Source organism: Leucoraja erinacea, chromosome 4 (genome assembly GCF_028641065.1).
Source record: "Leucoraja erinacea ecotype New England chromosome 4, Leri_hhj_1, whole genome shotgun sequence".
In the NCBI taxonomy this organism is placed as follows: domain Eukaryota; kingdom Metazoa; phylum Chordata; class Chondrichthyes; order Rajiformes; family Rajidae; genus Leucoraja; species Leucoraja erinaceus.
The window spans coordinates 33,624,125-33,650,443 of NC_073380.1; the positions used below are offsets into that span (position 1 = coordinate 33,624,125).

The 26,319-nt window shown below is 44.4% G+C and overlaps 1 protein-coding gene and 1 non-coding gene across 2 annotated transcripts in view; both read left to right on the forward strand.

The window, feature by feature from the left end:
• Positions 1–7,756: 7,756 nt before the first annotated feature.
• ttpa (tocopherol (alpha) transfer protein) overlaps positions 7,757–26,319 on the forward strand; it is a 39,519-nt gene continuing 20,956 nt past the window's right edge. The window contains exon 1 of the mRNA XM_055633985.1: positions 7,757–7,990. Within this exon, the coding sequence (XP_055489960.1) occupies positions 7,790–7,990 (201 nt within the window). The 5' untranslated portion in view covers positions 7,757–7,789. The remainder of the gene's footprint in view (positions 7,991–26,319) is intronic.
• LOC129696774 (U6 spliceosomal RNA) lies at positions 20,628–20,731 on the forward strand. Its single transcript, XR_008723401.1, has one exon. It is a non-coding gene; the product is annotated as a U6 spliceosomal RNA (small nuclear RNA).

The following is a 26,319-nucleotide window of genomic DNA, read 5'->3' on the forward strand; positions in this document are numbered from 1 at the left end:
TGGACTTCCCCAACATCGGGAGCAATCTTCCTGCATCTAGTCTGTCCAACCCCTTAAGAATTTTGTAAGTTTCTATAAGATCCCCTCTCAATCTCCTAAATTCTAGAGAGTATAAACCAAGTCTATCCAGTCTTTCTTCATAAGACAGTCCTGACATCCCAGGAATCAGTCTGGTGAACCTTCTCTGCACTCCCTCTATGGCAATAATGTCCTTCCTCAGATTTGGAGACCAAAACTGTACGCAATACTCCAGGTGTGGTCTCACCAAGACCCTGTACAACTGCAGTAGAACCTCCCTGCTCCTATACTCAAATCCTTTCGCTATGAAAGCTAACATACCATTCGCTTTCTTCACTACCTGCTGCACCTGCATGCCTACTTTCAATGACTGGTGTACCATGACACCCAGGTCTCGCTGCATCTCCCTTTTTCCTAGTCGGCCGCCATTTAGATAATAGTCTGCTTTCCTGTTTTTGCCACCAAAATGGATAACCTCACATTTATCCACATTATACTGCATCTGCCAAAACATTTGCCCACTCATCCAGCCTATCCAAGTCACCTTGCAGTCTCCTAGCATCCTCCTCACAGCTAACACTGCCCCCCAGCTTAGTGTCATCCGCAAACTTGGAGATATTGCCTTCAATTCCCTCATCCAGATCATTAATATATATTGTAAATAGCTGGGGTCCCAGCACTGAGCCTTGCGGTACCCCACTAGTCACTGCCTGCCTAATGAAGAACTCAACCATATTATGGTCACTCTTGCCCAAGGGGGCACGTACAACAAGATTGCTAACTAACCCTTCCTCATTACTCAATACCCAGTCTAAAATAGCCTGCTCTCTCGTTGGTTCCTCTACATGTTAATCATATGTATAAATATATATGTATGTGTATATATATGCATGTATGTGTATATATGCATGTATATGTATATGTGTGTATATATGTATGTATATATATGTTTATATGTGTGTATGTATGCATATAAATGTATTCATATGTATGTGTGTATTTGTATGTGTGCATATGTATGTGTATATATATGTGTGTATAAATATATATATGCATATATATATTATTACTATATAATTATATATATAATTGCCTTTATGGTTTATGTATATCATCTTACAAGACAAATAAATTAATAGTGATTATTTAAATCAAAGTAGCTTCTGATCCATGAGAATAAACTTAACTATCTCTAACTTGCCTCTCACACACAGACACACATTCATATAAATATATATAATATGTATACGTTAAATTTAATTTTGTGCAGTGTGTGTTAAGGCAATACAATGCAAGGGAAACTACGCAAAGGAGGGGGCTGTTCCCGCTACAAGATACTCGAGGATCTTTGCTTTGGATCAAAGATTATAGCGGAGCTCTATAATCTTTGCTTTGGATCACAGCGGGTGGCATACCGGAAGTCGCGTGTCGCATTGAAAAATGGCGGCCGTGACGTTCCGTCACGTACTACACGCCAGTCCATTGGATTTCGAAGGAGTGGTCTATCTTGCTCCTCTAGGATCTTTGGTCTGGAGTCGCCTTCCAAAGGGAAGTGATTCAAAGAGTTTGTGGCCAGGGTGAGAGGGGTCAGAGATGATCTTACTCTCTCGCTTCCTGGCCTTTGCAGTGTACAGTTCGTCAATGGAGGGACAACTTATGGAGCAGCCAACAACCTTCTCAGCTGATCGGACGATTTGCTGCAGCTCCGGGTGTCGTGCTTGGTGGCTGAGCCAAACCAGACCATGATGGAGAAAGTGAGGAGAGACTCTACGATGGCTGTATAGAATTGGGCCATCATTGCCCGTGACTGATTGTATTTCCTCAGCTACCGCAGGAAGTACATCCTCTGTTGTGCCTTTTTGACTGCGGAGTCGATGGTGGCCCCCCATTTAAGTTATTTGGAGATGATGGTTCCCAGGAACTTAAAAGACTCCACGGATGTGATTGTAGTGTTGTTGATGGTTACAACTGGTTAACATGATACCTAATGGTGTTTCATAAATTATTATATTTAGCAGTGTGTTATTTGATACATTTAGTATAATGTAAACTCTAAAATTACAGTAAGCACCAATTCAATTAGTTTAGGGTGGAGTTATGGAATGTTTAAAATCTCCACAATTAGGCAGATATTATGCAACTGTTGCAGGAGACATCAAAACATGTGATGCAATACAAGATGTATATATGTGAAATTGAAGAAGCACATGGAATAGACCCAGCTGAGGATCTCAAAGGATATTAATGAACTTCTGCAGTCCTACTGGTAAAACATAGAAAATAGGTGCAGGAGGAGGCCATTTGGCCCTTTGAGGTAGTGGTCAATTAATTGATCAATGAGAGAAAATGTCTCCAATACATTCCCAAATACACCAATGGCATAGCCCAGCATGTGAACACTAAAAACACTGGACTGGAGCAACCACAACATTGTTTATCCGGAAATGCTGAATCAATTAGTCATTTTGTTTCCCCCTGAAATCTCTATCACCGAGGCCAGTCTTCAGCCAATCTGTTAATATTAACAAATAGCCAAGAGCACTGGGTGCAGCGAAGGCTTGCATCCAGTCAAAATTTCAATTGTAGTGCTGAAGACCTGTGCTCCAGAACCAGCTACTATTGTAGCCTAGCTGCTGCAATGCAATTACAGCTCAGGCATCTTCCTGATTATGGAAAATTGCACAAATCCAATGAGCCTAATTACCGCTCAACAGCACTGATGTGTCATTGAAGTGCTGTCAAGCAGTGTTTGGTCATCAATGACTTGCTCACTCAAGTCTGGTTTGGGTTCATCCAGGAATACTTGGCTCCAGACCTCAACATCGTGTTGTTTCAAATGAAGACCATAGAAATGAAGAGGGGAGCTGAGATTGACACTTGACATCCAAAAACAAACATGCTGGAGAAAACAGCAGCAAGCATCTGCGGAGGGGGCACTGGCACAGCGGTAGAGCTGCTGCCTTACAGCACCCGGGTTCGATCCTGACTACGGGTGCTATCTGTAAGGAGTTTGTACATTCTCGATGTGACCATCTGGGTTTTCTTCTCTCTCTCTCTTTTTGAAACTCCCACATTCCAATGACCGACAGTGTTGTACGTAAATTATCCATAATGTCTCCTTTAGAACCAGTGTTCGGGTGAACATAGTCATGGATTTGGGCCGAAAGGCCTGTTTCCACGCTGTATCTCTAATACAAAACGGACAGACACCATTTTAGGTCTAGACTTCTTCAGATTAATGGAATAGACAGGAGATACTGTAGATGGTTGAAGGGTTGAGAGGAGGGGTGGGCAAGAATTGGCAAATCGACAGATAACTCGAGGTAAGGGTTGATTGGCAGATGATTAACAAGGTTGAGGTTGATAAGTGGAGCTCAGAAGAGTGAAAATGGTATGAAAGGAAAGTGGAAAGTGAAATATAGAACCAAAGGGAAGGATGGTAGTTTGAAGGGAAAGGTGGAGGGAAAGAAATTGGGGAAGCCAGAAGTAGGGAGAGGTGGGTGATGAACAGATGGAGGATGTGGAGAAGGAGAAAGCGACTGGATTGGAGAATGGAAAGAAAGGTGTAAGTAGATGGAGGATTGTTATCTGAAATTGGAGAATTCAAACTTCATTATCATCAGTCTGATGAAGGTTCCACCCCAAAACATTGTCTGTCCATTCCCTTCACAAATGCTGCCTGATCCACTGAGTACCTCCAGCACTTTTTATTTTTCTCAAGATTCTAGCATCCGCAGTTCCTTTGTCTGCACGTTCATGTTGCTGGGCTGCAGGCCACCCAAGCAGAACATGAGGCACAGTTCGTCGAGTTTGTGTAGGGCTTCAGAGTGGAGGAGGCCGAGGACAGACAGGTCTGTGGGAAGTGGAGGGGGAATAAAGTTTGGCCAGCTGGCCTTAATGGACAAAGCGCAAGTGTTTGATTAAATTGTTGCTTAATCAATGCTTGGTTTCTGCAATGCAGAGAAGGCTGCAAAAAAGCACCAAATGAAATAGGTTGGAGGAAGTGATGTTGGGGTGCTCGAACGGAGGTGAGGGAGGTAGTGTACCTTTGAATGAATGCCTATAAATGAATCGTCTATACATGACAGCTCCCAATTGGGATAATCTTGGTTTAGGAATGGAGGCAACATTGGTTGAATAACTCGTATTAACCCAGCAACTTACTGTCATGGGCAGCTTGTTGAAGGTGAGGTGAAATTGGGAGAACATTTTGGGATGATAGCCAATAGACAATTGGTGGAGTAGGCCATTCTGCCCTTCGAGCCAACACCGCCATTCAATGTGATCATGGCTGATCATCCCCAATCAGTACCCCGTTCCTGCCTTCTCCCCATATCCCCTGACTCCACTATCTTTAAGAGCCCTATCTAGCTCTTGAAAGTATCCAGAGAACCGGCCTCCACCACCCTCTGAGGCAGAGGCTTCCACAGACTCACATCTCTGTGAGAAAAGGTGTTTCCTCGTCTCCGTTCTAAATGGCTTACCCCTTATTCTTAAACTGTGGCCCCTGGTTCAGGACTCCCGCAACATCGGGAACATGTTTCCTGCCTCTAGCGTGTCCAAACCCTTATAACCATATAACAATTACAGCACAGAAACAGGCCATCTCGGCCTTTCATGTCCGTGCCAAACACTTATTTTCCCCTAGTTCCATCTACCTGCACTCAGACCATAACCCTCCATTCCTTTCCCATCCATATACCTATCCAAATTATTTTTAAATGATAAAATTGAACCTGCCTCCACCACTTCCCCTGGAAGCTCATTCCACACAGTTACCACTCGCTGAGTAAAGAAGTTCCCCCTTGTATTACCCCTGAATCTCTGTCCCTTAATTCTCAAGTCATGTCCTCTTGTTTGAATCTTTCCTACTCTCAATGGGAAAAGCTTATCCACGTCAACTCTGTCTATCCCTCTCATCATTTTAAATACCTCTATCAAGTTCCCCCTTAACCTTCTGCGCTCCAAAGAATAAAGACGTAACTTGTTCAACCCTTTTCCGTAACTTAGTTGCTGAAACCCAGGCAACATTCTAGTAAATCTCCTCTGTACTCTCTCTATTTTGTTGACATCCTTCCTATAATTAGGCAACCAAAATTGTACACCGTACTCCAGAATTGGCCTCACCAATGCCTTGTACAATTTTAACATTACATCCCAACTTCTATACTCAATGCTCTGATTTATAAAGGCCAGCACACCAAAAGCTTTCTTTACCACCCTATCGACATGAGATTCCACCTTCAGGGAACTATGCACAGTGATTCCTAGATCCCTCTGTTCAACTGCATTCCTCAATTCGCTACCAAATTTTCCGGTAGGCGGCGCGACTCTGGTCAGCAGCGGCCTCTGCAGCCTGTCCGCGTTTTTATTATTTTTTGTCTATGTTTATATGTAGTTTTTGTTATTTTATGTTGGGGGGTGTGTGTGTAGGGGAAACTTTTAAATCTCTCCCTGCACTGGAGACCCGACCTTTTCTCGTCGGGTCTCAGTTGTCGTTGGGGCTGCAATGAGGAGCGGCCTCCAACAGAAGAAGCCGGGGACTCTGGTGCCGACTCACCTCACCGTCGCGGAGCTGGCCGAGACCGGAGCGGGTGGAGCGGTGGAGGAGCGCTGCCGCTGCCGCTGCTGCTGCTGCCGCTGCCGCTGCTGCTGCTGCTGCTGATGCGGAGGCTGCTACTGCGGGTCTGCGGACGGCGGGAACAGACCTCCCCATCATCCAAGAGATCTTCCGGAAGTGCTGCCTCAATAAGGCTGCTAATATCATCAACGACCAATACGATGGCCATGCTCTCTTAGAAACATAGAAACATAGAAACATAGAAATTAGGTGCAGGAGTAGGCCATTCGGCCCTTCGAGCCTGCACCGCCATTTAATATGATCATGGCTGATCATCCAACTCAGTATCCCGTACCTGCCTTCTCTCCATACCTCTGATCCCCTTGGCCACAAGGGCCACATCTAACTCCCTCTTAAATATAGCCAATGAACTGGCCTCAACTACCCTCTGTGGCAGAGAGTTCCAGAGATTCACCACTCTCTGTGTGAAAAAAGTTCTCCTCATCTCGGTTTTAAAGGATTTCCCCCTTATCCTTAAGCTGTGACCCCTTGTCCTGGACTTCCCCAAACATCGGGAACAATCTTCCTGCATCTAGCCTGTCCAACCCCTAAGAATTTTGTAAGTTTCGATCAGATCCCCTCTCAATCTCCTAAACTCTAGATAGTATAAACCAAGTCTATCCAGTCTTTCTTCATAAGACAGTCCTGACATCCCAGGAATCAGCCTGGTGAACCGTCTCTGCACTCCCTCTATGGCAATAATGTCCTTCCTCAGATTTGGAGACCAAAACTGCACGCAATACTCCAGGTGTGGTCTCACCAAGACCCTGTACAACTGCAGTAGAACCTCCCTGCTCCTATACTCAAACCCTCTTGCTATGAAAGCCAACATACCATTCGCTTTCTTTACTGCCTGCTGCACCTGCATGCCTACCTTCAATGACTGGTGTACCATGACACCCAGGTCTCGCTGAATGTCGGCCACCGTTTAGATAATAATCTGCTTTCCCGTTTTTGCCACCAAAATGGATAACCTCACATTTATCCACATTATACTGCATCTGCCAAACATTTGCCCACTCACCCAGCCTATCCAAGTCACCTTGCAGTCTCCTAGCATCCTCCTCACACCTAACCCAGCTTAGTGTCATCCGCAAACTTGGAGATATTGCCTTCAATTCCCTCATCCAGATCATTAATATATATTGTAAATAGCTGGGGTCCCAGTACTGAGCCTTGCGGTACCCCACTAGTCACTGCCTGCCATTGTGAAAAGGACCCGTTTACTCCTACTCTTTGCTTCCTGTTTGCCAGCCAGTTCTCTATCCACATCAATACTGAACCCCCAATGCCATGTGCTTTAAGTTTGTATACTAATCTCTTATGTGGGACCTTGTCGAAAGCCTTCTGGAAGTCCAGATACACCACATCCACTGGTTCTCCCCTATCCACGCTACTAGTTACATCTTTCCACTGGGAAGAAGTAGAGGAACTTAAACTATTACCTCCAGTTTCAAGAACAGCTTCTTTCCATTAACCATCAGATGCTTGAATTACCCTGCAAAACACTAACCACAACCTTACCTCAGCACCAAGCCACAAGTCTGAAGAAGGGCCTCAACCTAAAATTCACATCAAATAAGATCAAATATAACAAGTTGTCCTGCAACTTAGGCTGTGCATGCAATATGCAAGAAGAATAAGAACCCAAAACCTCATCCATTCCCTCTCTCCAGAAATGCTGCCTGTCTCATTGATCACTCTAGCATTTTGTGTCTATCTTCAGTGTATAACCAGCATCTGCAATTCCTTCCCACACACAACATGGTGTATTTTGCTGAGAATAATTGATTATTTCATGTACATTCGTTGCTGTTGTTGTGCTCACTATTCCAATATTTGTTATGAGTGCATTGGTGCTGTGTACAAAACATATGTACTGTGTTTTAAAACAGCAACACTGAATGTTTAGATGGACACTAAGAATGTAATGCGAGCATCGTATTGTTTTATTTTGTGTATATATATATATATTTACGGATAAAGTGAAATCTTTATTTAAAAAAACAAACACTCTTTATTCTTGAAATGAAGTTAGAATCGTGATTGGAGGATGCCTGCTGCCACTCACGGTATAAGTTTAGGCGTCAAAGTTTGGATGTCATGGTGATGATCCCGAGTGGGGTCAGAGTGTTTGTTCTCAATCGCAGAATGTCGGCGGAGTGCAAGCCGCAGGAAGACAGCCCGGAGCAGAGCAGCGGCGAGACTCAGCCGGACTCTGTGCTGCGCTCGGTATCGCAGCTCCGGCTCCGAGCGCTGAAGCAGAGCCTGGACTGGCCACTCGGCTTGGAGGACGGATTTCTGCTCAAGTTTCTCAGAGCCCGCGACTTCGACGTCGACCTGGCGCTGAAGGTAGGGTTCGAATCGGATAAATCCGGGAGAGACAAGAAACAAGTCAGACTATGCAAGAGGACTCGGAAGAATGCATATTTGGCTGCGGGGAAAAGTCCAATCCTCGCAGCCCGACTTTTCTGTGATTCATTGGGGTCTTTGGACCAGAGCAGTGAGCTGAAGGTAAAGGCAACATTTGAGACGGAAACAAGAGATGCTGGAAGCATTCTCAGGGGCCGGTAACATTTTTAGACAGAAAGCCAACGTTTCAGGTGATTGACCTTTTCTTAATAAATGGGAATAGTTAGAGTAAAGTTGTATAGTACAAACAGAATAGCGAGGTAAATTCCCAAGAGAGGTAAAAACTGTGAAAAAGAGTGGTAAATAAAGGCTAGTGAATGACTGGTGTAAGTGCGGTTGCATGGAGGGTCCGTGGAAATGGGAGAGGAATGAAATTTGGAGCATGGGGGAGGCAACGAACATACCAAAGGGCAGAATAGTGAGGTGTAAATCTAAAACAGCTGCTTAGCTGAAAGTATTGAATTTGTGAGCCCTGATGTTTGCCACTGTGAGGTGAGGTGCTGTTCTTCAAGTTTGTGTTGAGCTTTGGTGGATGCTGAAGAGATCAGAATAATAATGAGATGGAGTATTAAGATGATGGGGATCTGGAGACTTGAAGTCAACAAATTCGGATAATCTGCCATTGTGGTTTGATATATCATTTTCAGTTCATTCTCTCACCTGTCCTGGCCTTTAAATTTTATTTTTTCTCCTGTCAGACATACCTTTTGATATTTCCTGGCCGCATCACCCTCTTTCAGCCTATACTACCCCCACATGTGCCACTCAATCTCTCCTGTGCCACACTATGGCCTTTATCTTCTCTCTGCTTCTTGCCCCTATCCCACAGGTTCTGCAACTTTGTTTTGTTGTTGTTTTGATGACACATCATTGACCGAAACCATTAAACCTGTTTCTCTTTCAACAAATGTTGGCTGACCTGCTAAATATTTCTGTCTTTACTGAAAGTGGAGTTCACTTTGGTGATGCATGTGCAGAGGTCCACGTTGACAGCCTTTCTTATTTTTCAGTATACTCATCCACTAGAGGGCATTGCTAACAGGATCTCATGTCACAATATTACACCTGCTCTTCTGGATAAAATATACACAAAAGAAGACATAAAATATAGTACATTTATAACCAAGGTCAGCTATGCATATTTACTAATTAAGTGCAAATTAAAATACATTAGGCAAAGTACAATATCGTAAATGGTTTTAATGATGATCCATCATGCAACATTCATCCAGGTGAACCACAGGAGGAGTTGATCCAATCCAATCAGTGATGTTTTGCAATAATCAGATTCCTTGTGTGTTGTCTTGTACAAATACAGGTTAATCCATTTCAAAATGGCAACCACAGACTTTGAGCTATTGTTTCTTTTTTTTGTACTTGTTGAAAACTCAGTTGTGCAAAATCCAAATCTGTTCTGACACATCTGCCAATCAGTAATTTGACATAAGTTTATTCAACAACTGTTCAAGATATTCTGGAATGTAATAAGAAATGTTCAACGCGTCCTGATTTCATCCTGTCAGTTTTTTTCACTCCGCGTTTTGTAATCTGAACAACTCTTTCCACCACACTGAGCTGCCTGCATTGGAACAGTGTGTGCCTGTTTCATTCAGTCCCTTTTACAGAAACTTGACAAATTCAGTGAACGGCTACAATTGGCAATCACGAATATTATATTGTGTAAATAAGAACTGCAGATGCTGGTTTAAACTGGAGATAGACACAAAAAGCTAGAGTAACTCAGCATGACAGGCAGCATCTCTGGAGAGAAGTATTGGGTGACGTTTTGGGTCAAGGCCCTTCTTCAAACTGGTTAGGGATAAGGGAAACGAGAGATATAGACGGTGATGTGGAGAGATGAATGAATAAAAGATATGCAAAAAAGTAATGATAAAGGAAACAGACCATTGTAAGCTGTTTGTAGGGTGAAAATGAGAAGCTACTGCAAATTGGGTGGGGGAGGTTCTTTAGGGAACCTTCATTCTTTAGGGAACAGGGGTTCCCCCCTCCCATCATAGATGATGCCCTCGCGTGTGTCTCCTCGGTACCCCGCAGCTCAACCCTTGCTCCCCCTCCCCCTAGTTGCAACAGAGACAGAGTCCCCCTAATACTTACCTTCCACCCCAGCAACCGTCGCATACAACACATAATCCTCCAAAATATCCGCCACCTCCAACAGGATCCCACCACGAGCCACATTTCTCCACCCCTTTCCACCTTCCGCAGAGACCGTTCCATCCACAACTCCCTGGTTAACTCATCCCTTCCCACCCAAACCACCCCCTCCCCAGGTACCTTCTCCTGCAACCGCGGAAGATGCAACACCTGTTGCTATACCTCCTCCCTCAACTCTGTCCAGGGACCCCGACAATCCTTTCAGGTTAGGCTGAGGTTCACTTGCTCCTCCTGCAACCTCATCTACTGTATCCGTTGTTCAAGATGTGGACTCTTATACATCGGTGAAACCAAACGCAGACTGGGCGATCGTTTCGCTGAACACCTTCACTCGGCCCGCGTGAACCAACCTGATCTCCCGGTTGCTGGACACTTTAATTCTCCTTCCCATTCCTATACAGACCTTTCTGTCCTCGGTCTCCTCCATTGTCCATAGTGAGGCTAAACAGAAATTGGAGTAACAGCATTTCATATTTCGCTTGGGCAGCTTACAGCCCAGTGGTATGAATATTGATTTCTCTCACCTCGGGTAGCCCCGGCATTCCTTCTTTCTCTATCCCTCCCCCACCCAATTCGCACTAGCTTCTCATTTTCACCCTACGAACAGCTTATAATGGCCTGTTTCCTTTATCATCGTTACTTTTGTTACATATCTTCCATTCATTTTTCTTTATCTCTCCACATCACCATCTATATCATTGTTTCCCTTATCCCCAACCAGTTTGAAGAAGGGTCTGGACCCAAAACGTCACAAATATTATATTAAGGCCTTGTGCAAAAAAATTCATTTTCAACCTTCAAAGTCATCATCAGAAATGAAGAAGGGTCTCGACCTGAAATGTCACCCATTCCTTCTCTCCGGAGATTCTGCCTGTCCCATTGAGTTACTCCAGCTTTTTGTGTCTTATCTTCGGTTTAAACCAGCATCTGCTGTTCCTTCTTAAACATATCCTCATTGATTTCCTTATTTTAGATGTGCATTAACAATGAATGCCATTCTTATTGCGTGCACTCCTTCGTGGTATTGTCTAACTCCTTTATTAACCGCAACTGAATAAACTTCTGGCAACTTGCTTGACATGATGATACAAACTCGGCGTTCTTCCAGCAATAATATCAGAATAATTGTTCCCCCTTGTGGTGAAAAGTAAGATCTGGATCTCCAAAAGATCATATCATTCTGGATGATTAACTCTCTTCACTTTCTCCTTCCCATCTCTGCAGCTATGTCTCATCATGAACAACTGCTGGGTCTTGATTGATGAACTAGGCATATATTTTAGTAATTGCATATTAATGCTAGACACAAAATGCTGGAGTAACTCAGTGGGATAGGCAGCATCTCTGGAGAGAAGGAATGGGTAACGTTTTAGGTCGAGACCCTTCAGATTTTATATTTGTTATGCTTTTAGTATCTCACGTGGTAATGTACCAACTGGATGCCAATTTGGCACTGTATTGTTAATAGTTTTATTTCAGGATGTAATCAAATGCAACCAATGCAAATGGGCATCTTGGTACTAACAAAACTGTCTGCATGTTGCATTGGATCCACACAAAAAACCTTGAATAGGCTTGAGGTATATGGAAATCAAAGTTTTGACACTACAAGTATCTGTACAACTTCACTCCATGGACATAAGCAGAATCTTAATTGTGAATAGCATTGTTCTTCCTTGGAAAGATACCTTGATGCCTACTCAGTTGCTGATCTCCATTCATCCTATGCTGACTATATTGCATCAACACTATTTAGAGAGTGAGCAAAAGAGGTTTACAAGAATGATCGCATGAATCATTGGGTTAATGTATGAGGAGCGTTCAAAGTCTCTGGGCCTGTACTCGCTGAAGTTTTAGAAAGATGAGGGGGTGGGGGCCTCATTGAATCCTACTGGATAATGAAAGGTCTAGATGGAGTGGATACGGAAAGGATGTTTCCAGTAATGAGAGAGTCTAGACCCAGACGCCACACCCTCAAAATAATAATCTGAGTGTGGTGAATCGGGAATTCATTGGCAGCTGTGGAGGCCAAATCATTGGGTATTTTTAAAGCAGAGATTGAGAGATTCTTGGTCCAAGGAGAGATAGCTGAATGGATAGAAAATTGGTTTAATGGAAGGAAGCCGAGGGTGATGGTGTTAGATTGCTTCTCAGACTGATTTGGATGAGAACATACACGTCAAGATTAGCAAGTTTGCAGGTGATTGAAAAGTGGGTGGTTTTGCAGATAGTGAAGATGGTTGTGAACATTTGCAGCAGGATCTTGATCGATTGGCCAGATGGGCTGAGGAACGGTTGATGGAATTTAATACAATGTGAGATCTTACAGTTTGGGAAGTCTAACATGGGCAGGATCTACACTGTGAATGATAGGGTTCTGGGGAGTGTTGTAGAGCAGAGAGATCTCGTAGTGCAGGTGCATGGTTCCTTGAATGTTAAGTAGCAGGTAGATAGGGTGGTCAAAAAGGCGTTTGGCATATTTGCTTTCATCAGTCTGAATATTAAGTTTAGAAGGCATGTTGCAGTTGTATAATACATTGGTGAGGTCACATCTAGAGTATTGTGTTCAGTTCTGGGCACCATGTTATAGAAAATATGTTGTCAAGCTGGAAAGGTTACAGATACATTTTACAAGGATGTTGCTAGGGCTAGAGGATCTGAGCTACAGGGAGAAGTTGAGTACCCTATTACCAAGGAACAGAGTACTCTGTGACTCTATTCCTTGGAGCGCAGGAAGATGAGGGGTGATCTTATTGTGGTGTATAATCAGAATCAGAATAGTGCCTTATTTGCCAAGTATGTTTTGTAACATACGAGGAATTTCATTGGCCATGTCAGTCATACAAATAAAAGGCAACAGATCACCCAAAACACATTTTAACATGAACACCCATCACAGTGACTCCTACACATTCCTCACTGAGATGAAAGGCGAAATTAAGTTCAAGTCTCCCTTTCCTCTCCTGCGGTCTGGGGCCTCGAGCCCTCTGTTGACAGGACGATTTTGACTCCCGTAGCCGGCACTCCACGTCGAGGCGATCAGCTCCTGCATCAGGGGGGGATGTCAGCTCCCCCGTGCTGGAAGATCGAACCTCGCATCTGGGCTGGTCGAACCTTCCGCGACATTGGAGCTCATGACGGCCTCTCCCGAGACTGCGAGCTCTTGATGGTAAGTCCGCAGGCCACAGTTGGAGCGATCCCAGGCAAGGGATCGGCTCCGATGTTAAGTCCGCGCCCCTCGGTAGGGCTCGCGACAGTCCGAGGAGGCCTCCAGCTCCATCGATGGAAGGCCGCAGAGCACCCGGAGAATGCGATGCGAAAATCAATTGCATCTCCGGCAAGGTAAGAACCTGAAAAAAGGGTTTCCCCTGATCCCCTCCCCCTCCCCCCACATAAGACAAACTGGAGAACATTAAAACAAACACTAAAAATATTTTTTAAAAGGTGGTAATAATCATGAGAGGAATAGATTGGGTAGATGCACAGAGTCTCTTGCCCAGAGTAGGTGAATCAAGAACCAGATGACAGAAGTTTAAGGTGAAGGGGAAAAGATTTTATAGGAATCTGACGGGTAACTTTTTCACAAAAAGGATGGTGGGTGTATGGAACAAGCTGCCAGAGTAGGTAGTTGAGGCAGGGACTATCCCAACATTTAAGAAACAGTTCGATGGATACATGGTTTGGAGGGGTGTGGACCAAACGCAGGCAGGTGGGACTAGTGCAGCTGGGACATGTTGGCCGGTGTGGGCAAGTTGGGCCGAAGGGCCTGTTTCCACACTGTATCACTCTATGATTAGTAAGGATGTCAAAGGTTACGTGGAAAAGGCAGGACGATGGAGTTGTGAAAAATAGATGAGCCATAATTGAACGGCAGAGTAGACTCGATAGGCTGAATGACCAAATTCTACATCTATGTTTTATGGTCTTAAGACCATGTATCACAGGACTGGTTTTACTGATCACAATGAACAAGAATGTGAGAATTCATCATTGCTTCAAATATTGGGTCGTAGATACTTGTTTATTACTCTGTATTTATGTTGGTTTGTCATTTAGCAACTTGTGCAAACATCATTCATAACGCTGGATAAAAGTGGAAGGAAATAACCACAGTAGTTGAGAAGTCCTAAAGAGGACACCAACTCTGAGATGTTTTGAATTACGTGTAACCAACACTACTTTCATCTTGTCACCAACTGTGTGGAAACTTTCAACTTTTCTTGTAATCAAGCCAGGTTACATTTGAGGCAGCAAAGATGCACTTGTCTTTCATTAGTTAATTCCTGCTTTTCAGAATCATTGAAATGTGCCTTTTAGATTCCTCTTGTGTTCCGGGTCTGTCCTTTCAGTCATAATGGGCCTGTCCCACTTTGGCGATTTTTTAGCGGACTGCCGCCGACTGTCAAGTTGCCGGCAGTCGCCTGAAATACTGGCAACTGGAACGGCGACTGTCAGAGTGGAACGAACACACACACACCCACGCACAGCTTCATTCACCAGCTGTTAGGCAGACGGGGGGACAGGGCAAGTGGGGGGAGCGCTGTCTGAAATATTCACATGGTGCAAAGGTGCAAAGCCAAGGTGAAACAGGCACACACTGCGATGAAACATAGAAACATAGAAAATAGGTGCAGGAGTAGGCCATTTGGCCCTTCGAGCCTGCACCACCATTCAATATGATCATGGCTGATCATCCAACTCAGTATCCTGTACCTGAACAGAAGGTTTGCGCTGTAAAAAGACGGCTAAAGCACAGTGTACCGCAAGTCCCTTAAAAGAGGGGGTGGGGGGGTAGAGGGGGGCGAAGGAGTGGAGACAACTTTTAAGAAGCCAGAGATACACGGCTGTGAAGCTCGGCGGATATTTAACATTACCATATAACCATATACCAATTACAGCACGGAAACAGGCCATCTCGGCCCTTCTAGTCCGTGCCGAACACTTATTCTCACCTAGTCCCATCTACCTGCACTCGGACCATAACCCTCCATTCCTTTCCCATCCATATACCTATCCAATTTATTTTTAAATGATAAAATCGACCCTGCCTCCACCACTTCCACTGGAAGCTCATTCCACACAGCTACCACTCTGAATAAAGAAGTTCCCCCTAAACCTTTGTCCCTTAATTATCAAATCATGTCCTCTTGTTTGAATCTTCCCTACTCTCAATGGAAAAAGCTTATCCATGTCAACTCTGTCTATCCCTCTCATCATTTTAAAGACCTCTATCGTCCCCCCTTAACCTTCTGCGCTCCAAAGAATAAAGACCCATCTTGTTCAACCTTTCTCTGTAACATAGGTGCTGAAACCCAGGCAACTTCTAGTAAATCTCCTCTGTACTCTCTCTATTTTGTTGACATCTATCCTATAATTTGGCGACCAGAATTGTACACCATATTCCAGAATTGGCCTCACCAATACCTTGTACAAATTTAACATTACATCCCAACTTCTATACTCAATGCTCTGATTTATAAAGGCCAGCACACCAAAAGCTTTCTTTACCACCCTATCTACATGAGATTCTACCTTCAGCCAACTAATCACAGTTATTCCTAGATCCCTCTGTTCTACTGCATTCCACAATTCGCTACCATTTACCATGTACGTCCTATTATAATTTGTCCTGCCAAGATGTAGCACCTCACATTTATCAGCATTAAACTCCATCTGCCATCTTTCAGCCCACTCTTCCAAATGGCCTAAATCTCTCTGTAGACTTTGAAAATCTACTTCATTATCCACAACACCACCTTTCTTAGTATCATCTGCATACTTACTAATCCAATTTACCACACCATCATCCAGATCATTGATGTATATGACAAACATCAGTGGACCCAACACAGATCACTGAGGCACCTCACTAGTCACCGGCCTCCAAACAACGGCAGGTTATCCTTGTTTCTGAAAACGCCTTACTTTTTTTCCCTAATGAAATTCCATGAGCCCGTGAAATTCACCGGTCAGCATCGGCTACAACCTACAAGAACCTCCGAGAACCTTCGACCTCCTGGCAACCCATTAGGACCTCCTGGCGACCCACCTACTGCTCGAAAATTCGCGCTACTCTCCATGGCGGCTTCATTCTAGTCGCCGTTAATTTTTCAACATGTTGAAGAATTCATGGCGACCATAATGAGGCCGTGACTAGTTCCCAAACTATCCATTGTTCCTTGGAAAATGTGCAGAGCTGACACTATCCCAAATGAAAGTCTGTTTTGTTGGTACAGTCCTAGGTGTACATTGATCACGAGTATTCATCTGAATATTTGTCAAAGCTGATGTAACATGTTAAGAGTTGTGAAGTTCTAAGTAAGCAAACCATTAGGTAGAGGTGATAGGAAGCTATCAGCTTTGTTTCTCTGATTGTTATCTTTCAATCTCCAGAGATGCTCATAGACAATAGGAGCCAGCACCGCCATTCACTGTAATCATGGCTGAATATCATTAGCTCGTTCCTGCCTACTCCCCATATCCCTTGACTCCGTTATCTTTAAGAGCTCTATCTAACTCTTTCTAGAAAGCATCCAGAGAATTGGCCTCCACAGCCTTCTGAGGAAAGAATTCCACAGATTCACAACTCTCTGGGTGAAAATATTTTTTCTCATCTCTGTTCTAAATGGCCTATCCCTTATTCTTAAACTGTGGCCTCTGGTTCTGGACTCCCCCAACATCGGGAACATGTTTCCTGCTTCTAGCGTGCCCAATACCTTAATAATCTTAATAAGATCCCTTTTCTTCTTTCTAAATTCCAGTGCTTACAAGCCCAGTCGCTCCATTCTATCAACATATAACAGTCCCACTATCCCGGGAAATAACCTCGTGAACCTACGCGCTGCACTCCCTCAACGGCAAGAATGTCCTTCCTCAAATTTGGAGACCAAAACTGCACACAATACTCCATGCTCCAGGGCCCTGTACAACTGCAGAAGGACCTATTTGCTCCTATACTCAATTCCTTTTGTTATGAAGGCCATTAGCTTTCTTCACTGCCTGCTGTACCAGTATGCTTACTTTTAGTGACTGATGAACAAGGACCCTCAGATCTCATTGTACTTCCCCTTTTCCCAACTTTACACCATTCAGATAATAATCCATCTTCTTGTTTTTGTCACCATGGTGAATAACCTCACATTTATCACGACTCCAACTGATCCAGAACGCAGCCGCCCGACTCATCACCCACACCAAATCCTGGCATCACATCACTCCAGTCCTCAAACAACTTCACTGGCTTCCCATCTCCCACCGGATAACCTACAACATCCTGATCCTCGCCTACAAAGCCCTCCACCATCTGCCCCCCCCCATATCTCACTGACCTCCTCTCCTCCTACCAACTCTCACGGTCCCTCAGATCCACATCAGCCGGTCTCCTCTCCATCCACAAGTCCAACCTCCACAGTTTTGGGGACAGAGCCTTCTCCAGGGCAGCTCCCAGGCTCTGGAACTTCCTCCCCCAACTGATCCGCAATTCCGTGTCCCTCACCATCTTCCAGTCCCGCCTCAAGACCCATCTCTTCACCTCTACCTATCCTTAGCCCCACGTCCCCCTCCCTTTTCATCTGTGCATTAATTGCCTCATATTGTGTTTTGAATTGTATTCTATCTTTACTTTGTGTACTAGTCATGTCTCTACTATTTATTTCATTCCCCTTACATGTTTTTCCTCTACCTGCTAAATTTTTGTAAGGTGTCCTTGAGACTCTTGAAAGGCGCCCATAAATAAAATGTATTATTATTATTATTTATCCACTTTAAACTGTATCTGCCATGCATCTGCCCACTCACCCAACCTATCCAAGTCATCCTGTATCCTCATAGCATCATCCTCACAGTTTACATTGCCACCCAGCTTTGAGTCATCTGCAGATTTGCTAATGTTACTTTTAATCACTTCATCTAAATCTTTAATGTATATTGTAAACAGCTGCAGTCCCAGCACCGAGCCTTGCGGTAACCCACTAGTCACTGCCTGCCATTCTGAAAGGGACCTGTTGATCCCTACTCTTTGTTTCCTGTCTGCCAACCAATTTTCTATCCAAGTCAGTACCCTACCCCCATACCATGTGCTCTAATTTTGCCCACTAATCTCCTATGTGGGACCTTATCAAAGGCTTTCTGAAAGTCCAGGTACACTACATCCACTGGCTCTCCCTTGTCCATTTTCCTAGTTACATCCTCAAAAAATTCCAGAAGATTAGTCGAGCATGATTCCACTTCGTAAATCCATGCGACTAACCGATCCTGTTATGCTATCCAAATTATAATTGACTCCAGCATCTTCCCCATTTCCGATATCACCGATCCTTTCTAGTTACTGCTATCCAAATGTGCCCACGATGCCATCTGATTTATCAATTGACTCCAGCATCTTCCCCTCATTTCCGATGATCAGGGTCCTTAAACTGCATCTATATGGTATTGCCCTCCGACCGGAAGGCATTGTTGGTGAAAATTGCCCAACGCATCTTCCACGCCCCCTCCTTGAGTCTTAAAAAGTGGCGATAACATTAGCTGTTTACCCTCCACCATCCACAGTCAACTAAACAACGATCCTGAATCTATAGAACCCCCCCCCCCCCCCCCCCCCCCCCCCCCCCCGACACTTATTATTATTATTTTTTTTTAATTCAAATCGTTTGCTATGTCGCTCTTCAAGGGAGATGCTAAATGCATTTCGTTGTCTCTGTACTGTACACTGACAATGACAATTAAAATTGAATCTGAATCTGAATCTGATAATTCCCTGTTTTCTCTCTCCCTCCTTTCTTAAAAAGTGGGATAACATTAGCTACCCTCCAATCCACAGAATCTATAGAACGTTGGAAAATTATCACCAATGCGACCATGATATCTAGAGTCACTTCCTTCAGTACACTGGGATGGAGACCATCAGGCCCTGTGGATTTATTAGCCTTCAGTCCCATCATCATTACCTACCCAACACCATTGCCTGCCTAAGTCACTTCATAGTGCCTTCTAACTTCACTGCAGGAACAAGTTGGGACAACCTTTCTCTCATTGGCAGCAAGACAAAGAAGACAGTGATTGACTTTAGGAAACAAAGTGGTACACATACCCTGATATGCATTGACGGCACCCGATGGACATGGTTGAAAGCTTCAAATTCCTAGGAGTAAATATCACCATCAACGTGTCCTGGATCACTCGTATTAGACCACCCATATGGGGAGAAGGCAGGAGAATGGGGTTGAGAGGGAAAGATAGATCAGCCATGGTTGAATGGCGGAGTAGACTTGATGGGCCAAATGGCCTAATTATGCTCCGAGAATGTATATGTACTTATGAAGCAATGGTCAAGAAAGCAAACCAATGCCTCTACTTCCTTAGAAAGCTTGGGAAGCATGTCCCCAACAATTCTCACTAACTTCTACAAATGTGCATCAGAAAGCGTTCAGAATGCATCACCACATGGTTTGGGAACAGTTCCATCCAAGGCCGCAAGTAATTGCAGAGAATTGTGGACGCAGCCCATACCATCACACAAACCAACCTCCCTTCCATTGACTTTTTTTCATTCCATTTAGACCTCATGCTGCCTCGGCAAGGCCACCAGCATAATCAAGGGCAAATCGCTCCCCAGCCACTCTTCTTCCCTCTCCCCTCTCCCATCAAGCAAGAGGTATAGAAGTGTGAAAATGCACATGTCCAGATTCAGGGACAGTTTTTCCCCAGCTGCTATCAGGCAACAGTACCATCCTACCAACAACTAGAGATCAGTCCTGAGCTACTATCTACCTCATTGGAGACCCTCAGACTATGATTAATCGGACTTTACTGGATTTTATCTTGTACTAAATGTTATTCCCTGTATCATGCATCTGTACACTGTGGATGGCTCGATTGGAATAATGTGTTGTCTTTCCATGAACTGCTTAGCATGCAACAAAAGCTTTTCACTGTACCTCACAATAGACTAAAACTAATTAGAGCAGCTCACTCAGAAAATTAAATTAGGCCAATGTTACCACCTTCCTGAAATCACTCAACTTTTTCCCACCATTTGTCTTTGCTCTGTAAGGCACAGATTATACATTGAAGAACCAGGCTCTGATATTTTCCAAGTGATACATTTGATACGTTGAGAAGGTAATCACAAAATTACTGCATACTCTTCAGGCACAGTAGTCAGTTTCTTCACGCTCCTCCATCTTTTAGCCAGTTCTGGCTTTCCAAATGCAAACTCTACCCAGAGCAATCAGCAGAGCACACTTTGCTTTATTTTCTCTATTTCTCTCTAAATTCACTTATCCTGATCACCTTGATCCAATCCCCATCATAGGTATAAAGAATAGCACGCAACCCCTTGTACCACATTGTAGTCAAATGTTAGCCAATGTTGCTTAAATACCTGCTTACAATCACTGAAACAGCAGCTTCGGCAGCACATATACTAAAATTGGAACAATACGGAGAAGATTAGCATGGCCCCTGCGCAAGGACGACACGCAAATTCGTGAAGCGTTCCATATTTTTCTCCCTCACCATAACGGGGGAAAAAATTGGTCATCAGGTGTGAGGTGCTTTCGAGGCTGCTGTACTTGGCGCAAGTGTGGCCTGTCCCTCCCTCCTACGCCACTGGGGTCACCCAGGCCGTCTTCCAGTTCATCTGGGGATCGAGGATGGACCGGGTGCGACGGGCCTCAATGCACAAGTCGGCAGACAACGGGGGTAAAAGCGTGCCCAACGTCGCCCTCACCCTGATGGCCACCTTCGTGTGTGGCTGCATCAGGCTGAGCATAGAGCCAAGGCACGTGGGCACCAAGTGTCTCTACCTGCTGAGGTTCTACCTGTCCACGGTGTTGCGAAGGATGGGCCTGGCGCAGATGCCACGCAATGTACCAGTCAGCTGGACATTGCCACACCATCTGTCATTTGTGGAAAGGTTCTTCCAGACCAGCACCTTTGACCACAAGTCCATCGGGCAGTGGTCAGCACGGAACGTCCTGCAGGCACTGCAGGGAAATTTCTCCATGGATCCTGTGGCGTGGATCCCAAAGCAGACTGCTCACTTGTCTGGCAAAATGCCTCATCGCCAGAACTCACCAACAAGCACCAAGACCTGGCTTGGCTGGCGGTGAGGGGAGGCCTCCCAGTCAGATCCGTCCTGCACCATCAGAACCTCACTACCAGCGCACTCTGCTCTCGGGACGGCTGCTATGGAGAGGAGAGGGTTGCCCACCTCTTTGCAGAGTGTGGATTTGCAAAGAGAGTCTGGAGAGGTCTGCGAGGGTCCCTGTCACGGTTTATTCCGAACAGCTCCGTCACAGAGGACTCTGTGATTTACGAACTGTTCCCAGGGATGCATTCAGAGACTGACATTGAGCGCTGCTGGAAAGTCATCAACTCGGTGAAAGACGCTCTTTGGTCTGCCCAAGCATTGTTGACCACCCAGCAGAGCGAGATGTCCGTCGGGGAATGTTGCCGACTGGCCCACTGCAGACTGCAGGAGTACATGCTGAGGGATGCACTGAAGCTCGGTGCAGCCAACGCCAAGGCTCGGTGGGGGAGGACCACAATCTAGGTTTCTTCCGCTGCTGGACATGGAGGGCAGGGTGTGGTGGAGATGCCCTCAAAATAAGGGAAGGGATTCCACGCCAGTGGACCACACGAGTGGCAAGAGTGGGAGATAAATTTGTGTAAGCAGTATTGAATGTATGTATAGCCTTAGAGAATGTTGGATGGAGATTTGTAAGGCTCATGTATTGCATATATTTATTTCTCAAATAAAGAATATTTTTAAATTTAAAAAAAGTATTAGAGTCACATTATCCATAGTAGTTGAGAAGTCCTAAGGAGGCCATCAACTCTGAGATGTTTGGATTATGTGTTTCCAACACTGCAACTTCTCAACTATTGTGGTTCAATTTCCATTGAATCTCCTTTTAGTGCATACAAATGTACAGAAAAGTTCAGTCGAATTTTGACAGTACAAGCAATAGCATCCTTCTAGGTCACCACCTTTTAAATTTGTTAATGTATGATAGTCTTTCAATTCTTTCTATTCTGGTGGGCTTTGTACTATTTAAATTTTTCTTTCCTTTCCGAATGTGTTGACATTCATTCCTTCTGTCGTGCTGCTGCAACGATAACATCTCCCCTTCAAATAGATCTATTATTTTCCCAAAGATGCCAGAAAGTTAGACCTCAAAGTATTAACAGGCTTGATAATGTTTCAAATCCTGTGTCTGTTCCTGTGCTGTCTCGGTTGCTCAGCCAATGTTACATGTCTACTCAGTGGCGGACTGGGTCTAAAAATATTGGTTGCCAGGAGACAAAGGGGGCCCACTTCATCAGGGGCCGACTTGATATAGGAGTCCCACTTGCCATCGGGCAAGCTGACACCCTGGCCAGTCCGCCACTGTGTCTACTTGAAATGCATTTTCTTATCCCAGAGCATCCTCCTTTGAATGTGACAACACTGAAACAACACATCCAAATACAGTATGTGTAGGAAAGAACTGCAGACGCTGGTTTAAATCGAAGGTAGACACAAAATGCTGGAGTAACTCGGCGAGACAGGCGGCATCTCTCGGGAGAAGGAATGGGTGACGTTTCGGGTCGAGACTGCAGGGGAGTGGGCAGAACAGAGATAGAATGTAGTCAGAGCAGTAAAACTGGTGGGAGAACTTGGGATTGTGAGAGAGAGAGAGAGGGAAAGCAAGGTGCTATTTGAAGTTAGAGGTCAATGTTCATACCGCTGGGGTGTAAGCTGCCCAAGCGAAATATGAGGTGCTGTTCCTCCATTTTGCGCTGGGCCTCACTCTGACAATGGAGGTTGCTCCTTCAACTCCTCCCAATTCCTCAAAATCCAAGGCGTTGCTATGGGCACTCGCATGGGCCCCAGCTATGCCCTTGTCTTTGTCGGGTACGTCGAACAATCACTGTTCCAGGCATACACCTGCCCTATCTCTGAAATCTCCGCTACATTGATGACTGCATCGATGCTACCTCCTTCACCCATGCATGCTACCTCCTTCACCCATGCAGAACTCACTGACTTCATCAACTTCACGACTAATTTCCATCCTGCACTCAAATTCACTGGGACCATCTCCGACATCTCCCTACCGTTTCTAGATTTCACTGTCTCCATCACAGGAGACATCTATTACAAACCCACTGATTCCCATAGCTAACTAGACTACACTTCTTCCCACCCCGCTTCCTGTAAAGACTCTATCCCCTATTCCCAATTCCTCCATCTATGCCGCATTGGCGCCCAGCATGAGGTTTTCCATACCAGGTCATCGGAGATGTCCTCATTCTTTAGGAAATGGGGGTTTCCCTCTTCCATTATAGATGAAACTCTCTCTAGGGTCTCCTCGATATCCTGCAGATCCGCTCTCGCTCCCCCTCCCACTCGTAACAAGGACAGAGCCTCCCTTGTCCTCAGCTTCCACCCTATCAGCCGTCGCATACAGCATATAATCCTCCAACATTTTCGCCAGCTCCAACAGGATCCCACTGCTGGCCACATCTTCCCATCTCCACCTCTTTCTGCTTTCTGCAGTGACTGTTCCCTCCGCAACTCCATGATCAACCATCACCTTCCCAGGTACTTTCCCCTGCAACTGCGGGAGATGCAACACCCGTCCCTTTACCGTCCTCCTCGACCATCCAAGGACCCCAACAGTCTTTCCAGGTGAGACAGAGGTTCACTTGCACCTCTTCCAACCTCATCTACTGTATCTGCTGTTCCTGATGTCAACACCTGTACATCGGCAAGACCAAGCCCAGGCTCGGTGATCGTTTCGCTGAATGCCTCCGCTCAGTCCGCATTAACCTACCTGTCCCAGTTGCTCAGCATTTTAACTCCCCCTCCCATTCCCAATCTGACCTTTCTGTCCTGAGCCTCCTCCATTGTCGGAGTGAAGTCCAGCGCAAATTGGAGGAAGAGCACCTCATATTTTGCTTGGGTAGCTTACACCCCAGCGGTATGAATATTGACTTCTCTAACTTCCAAATGTGTATTACAATCACAGTTAACAGCAATCTGCAAAGTAATTTGCAGCAAAAAAAATATTCCACCCTTTCAACACACTCAATATATAACAAAATTGAACTATTGAAAAAATTTGAATTACAGATAATGGTCACCATGACATAGCTGATGCAAGGACAAAGGTACAAGCCAATGAAATTCACCTGGGTGTCAGTAAATCATGCTGCTCCTGAGGAAAGAAATCTCAACACCACATAAAAGGAACTTGGGACCTGACTAAATGGGCAAACATATTTGTATCTCATTGTCGATCATCATTGATTTCTTCATTGATACTTAAAAGAGGATGGGCCTTAAAGTTAATGTTTAGTAGGTAAATGTCCTTGATCAAACTGTCCCAGCTGTACAATGCTGTCCTGGGTGATCAAGGTCCAGATGAGATCCTGCAAAATGCAGACCATTTCCTATATTGTGTGAGTCACTTCTCAGCAAAAGTAGATATTTACTATAAAAACGCACCACCGTATTTAATGTGATTAAGAAGAAAACACGAGGGAATCATGGAGCACAAATCAATAGGAGCAATTACTGACAACAGGAGCAATAGTCTGCTGCTTATTAGCCATATTGATCTCATTCATGACCCCATGCACTTCATAGTTTGTGCAGTTAAATTGGGCAGCTAGATTGGGCTTTTCTTATGCTGCAGGAGAAAACTATGAAAGTACTGAACATCCATGTGTTGTCAGCATAATTGGGTGATTGTAGTAATGCTAGCCAGGGCATATGAGTTCAGGCTGAGAGAACCTTGACAAGTTCAAACACTTGCATTTAAGCTTGAGTTGAGCTACATCTGATTGCAGCATTCAGTGCAACTCCTTATTACGGCTTTTTTTTTTGTTGAATCCTGGTTAATATATAGATGTCTACGTATAAATCTGGTTAGCAGGATAATGCTAAGGATAAGTGAAAGCAGCATAAATGAGGGCAGTACTCTTCTGTTTCTCTTTGTTCCCTGAAAACACATGACAGTTATTTACAGGTATTTAGTTCTTTCAATTTCCAGCAGAATAGTTACAAAAGGTTGTCAATGCGCCATGGTAACTGACCGATCAGAGGCATTCACAGTACTTATTGTTTACAGATAGTGCAATATTTACAGCTGAATAAATAAGCACTGTCCCTGGAATAACTGGCTTTGAACTGAAGTTCAAAGCTTTTTTTCACTCCTTAATGATGGCAGCATACTAAGTTAAGTTACGTTGCACTTTCTCCAAAATGGCAAAGTTGGAGAAAATAGATCCTAATTTGCAGCTCAAACTGGTGCGATGGCCTTCATTGGGCTCAAGAAGCCTGAACTAACAATTTAGAGAGCATCAATTTAATTCCTGCCACACTAATTTAAGATTACACTTTAAAGCACCATCTGAAAATAAGGTAACATGATAAAAACGGTGGGTTATTTAAAAAAAATTATGCAGCGCATAAATTTATCCAAATATCTCTATGCACATCGTGTTGCTTGGCTGTTAATTGTGAAATTACCTTGCTAGTCACAGTGTTGCTGGAAGGAAAAGGAAGCAGAGATTGGAATAACAACTCCCCTGCAGCCCAGACACTTGATCAGGACACAAAAGATTCATTCTGCCCAAATGAGCTTGGAAAAATGTCCTTTACTAACATTTGGGGATTGCTGCCAAAAATCTGCAGAACTGAACCACAAACTAGTCAAGCAACAACCTAAAATAATAACACTTCCTTATCAGCATTGTGTATCAGATTCCTTAATTATCCTGAATGTATTTTATCCCAGCTAAATACTACATTTTGACCAACTCACAAAATGCCTCCTCGTTTCTGGTTAAGCGTGGCCATGGAAACTTATCATGCTTAACCCACGAGCATGCTCACTTAAAGAAAAAGTACTTATTTTCATGTTGAAACTACTTCAGGAAATATTTAGTGGAATGGGAGAAGTAAGAAAGAGCACATGAAGAGCTCTCTTGCTCTTTCACTTTCATTGAGAGTGACTAATTCGTCCAACCATTAATGGAATTTAGAAGGGCAGAGCTAGCACAATCTACTTTTAACAACTTGTGAAAAAACAAATTAAAAATAA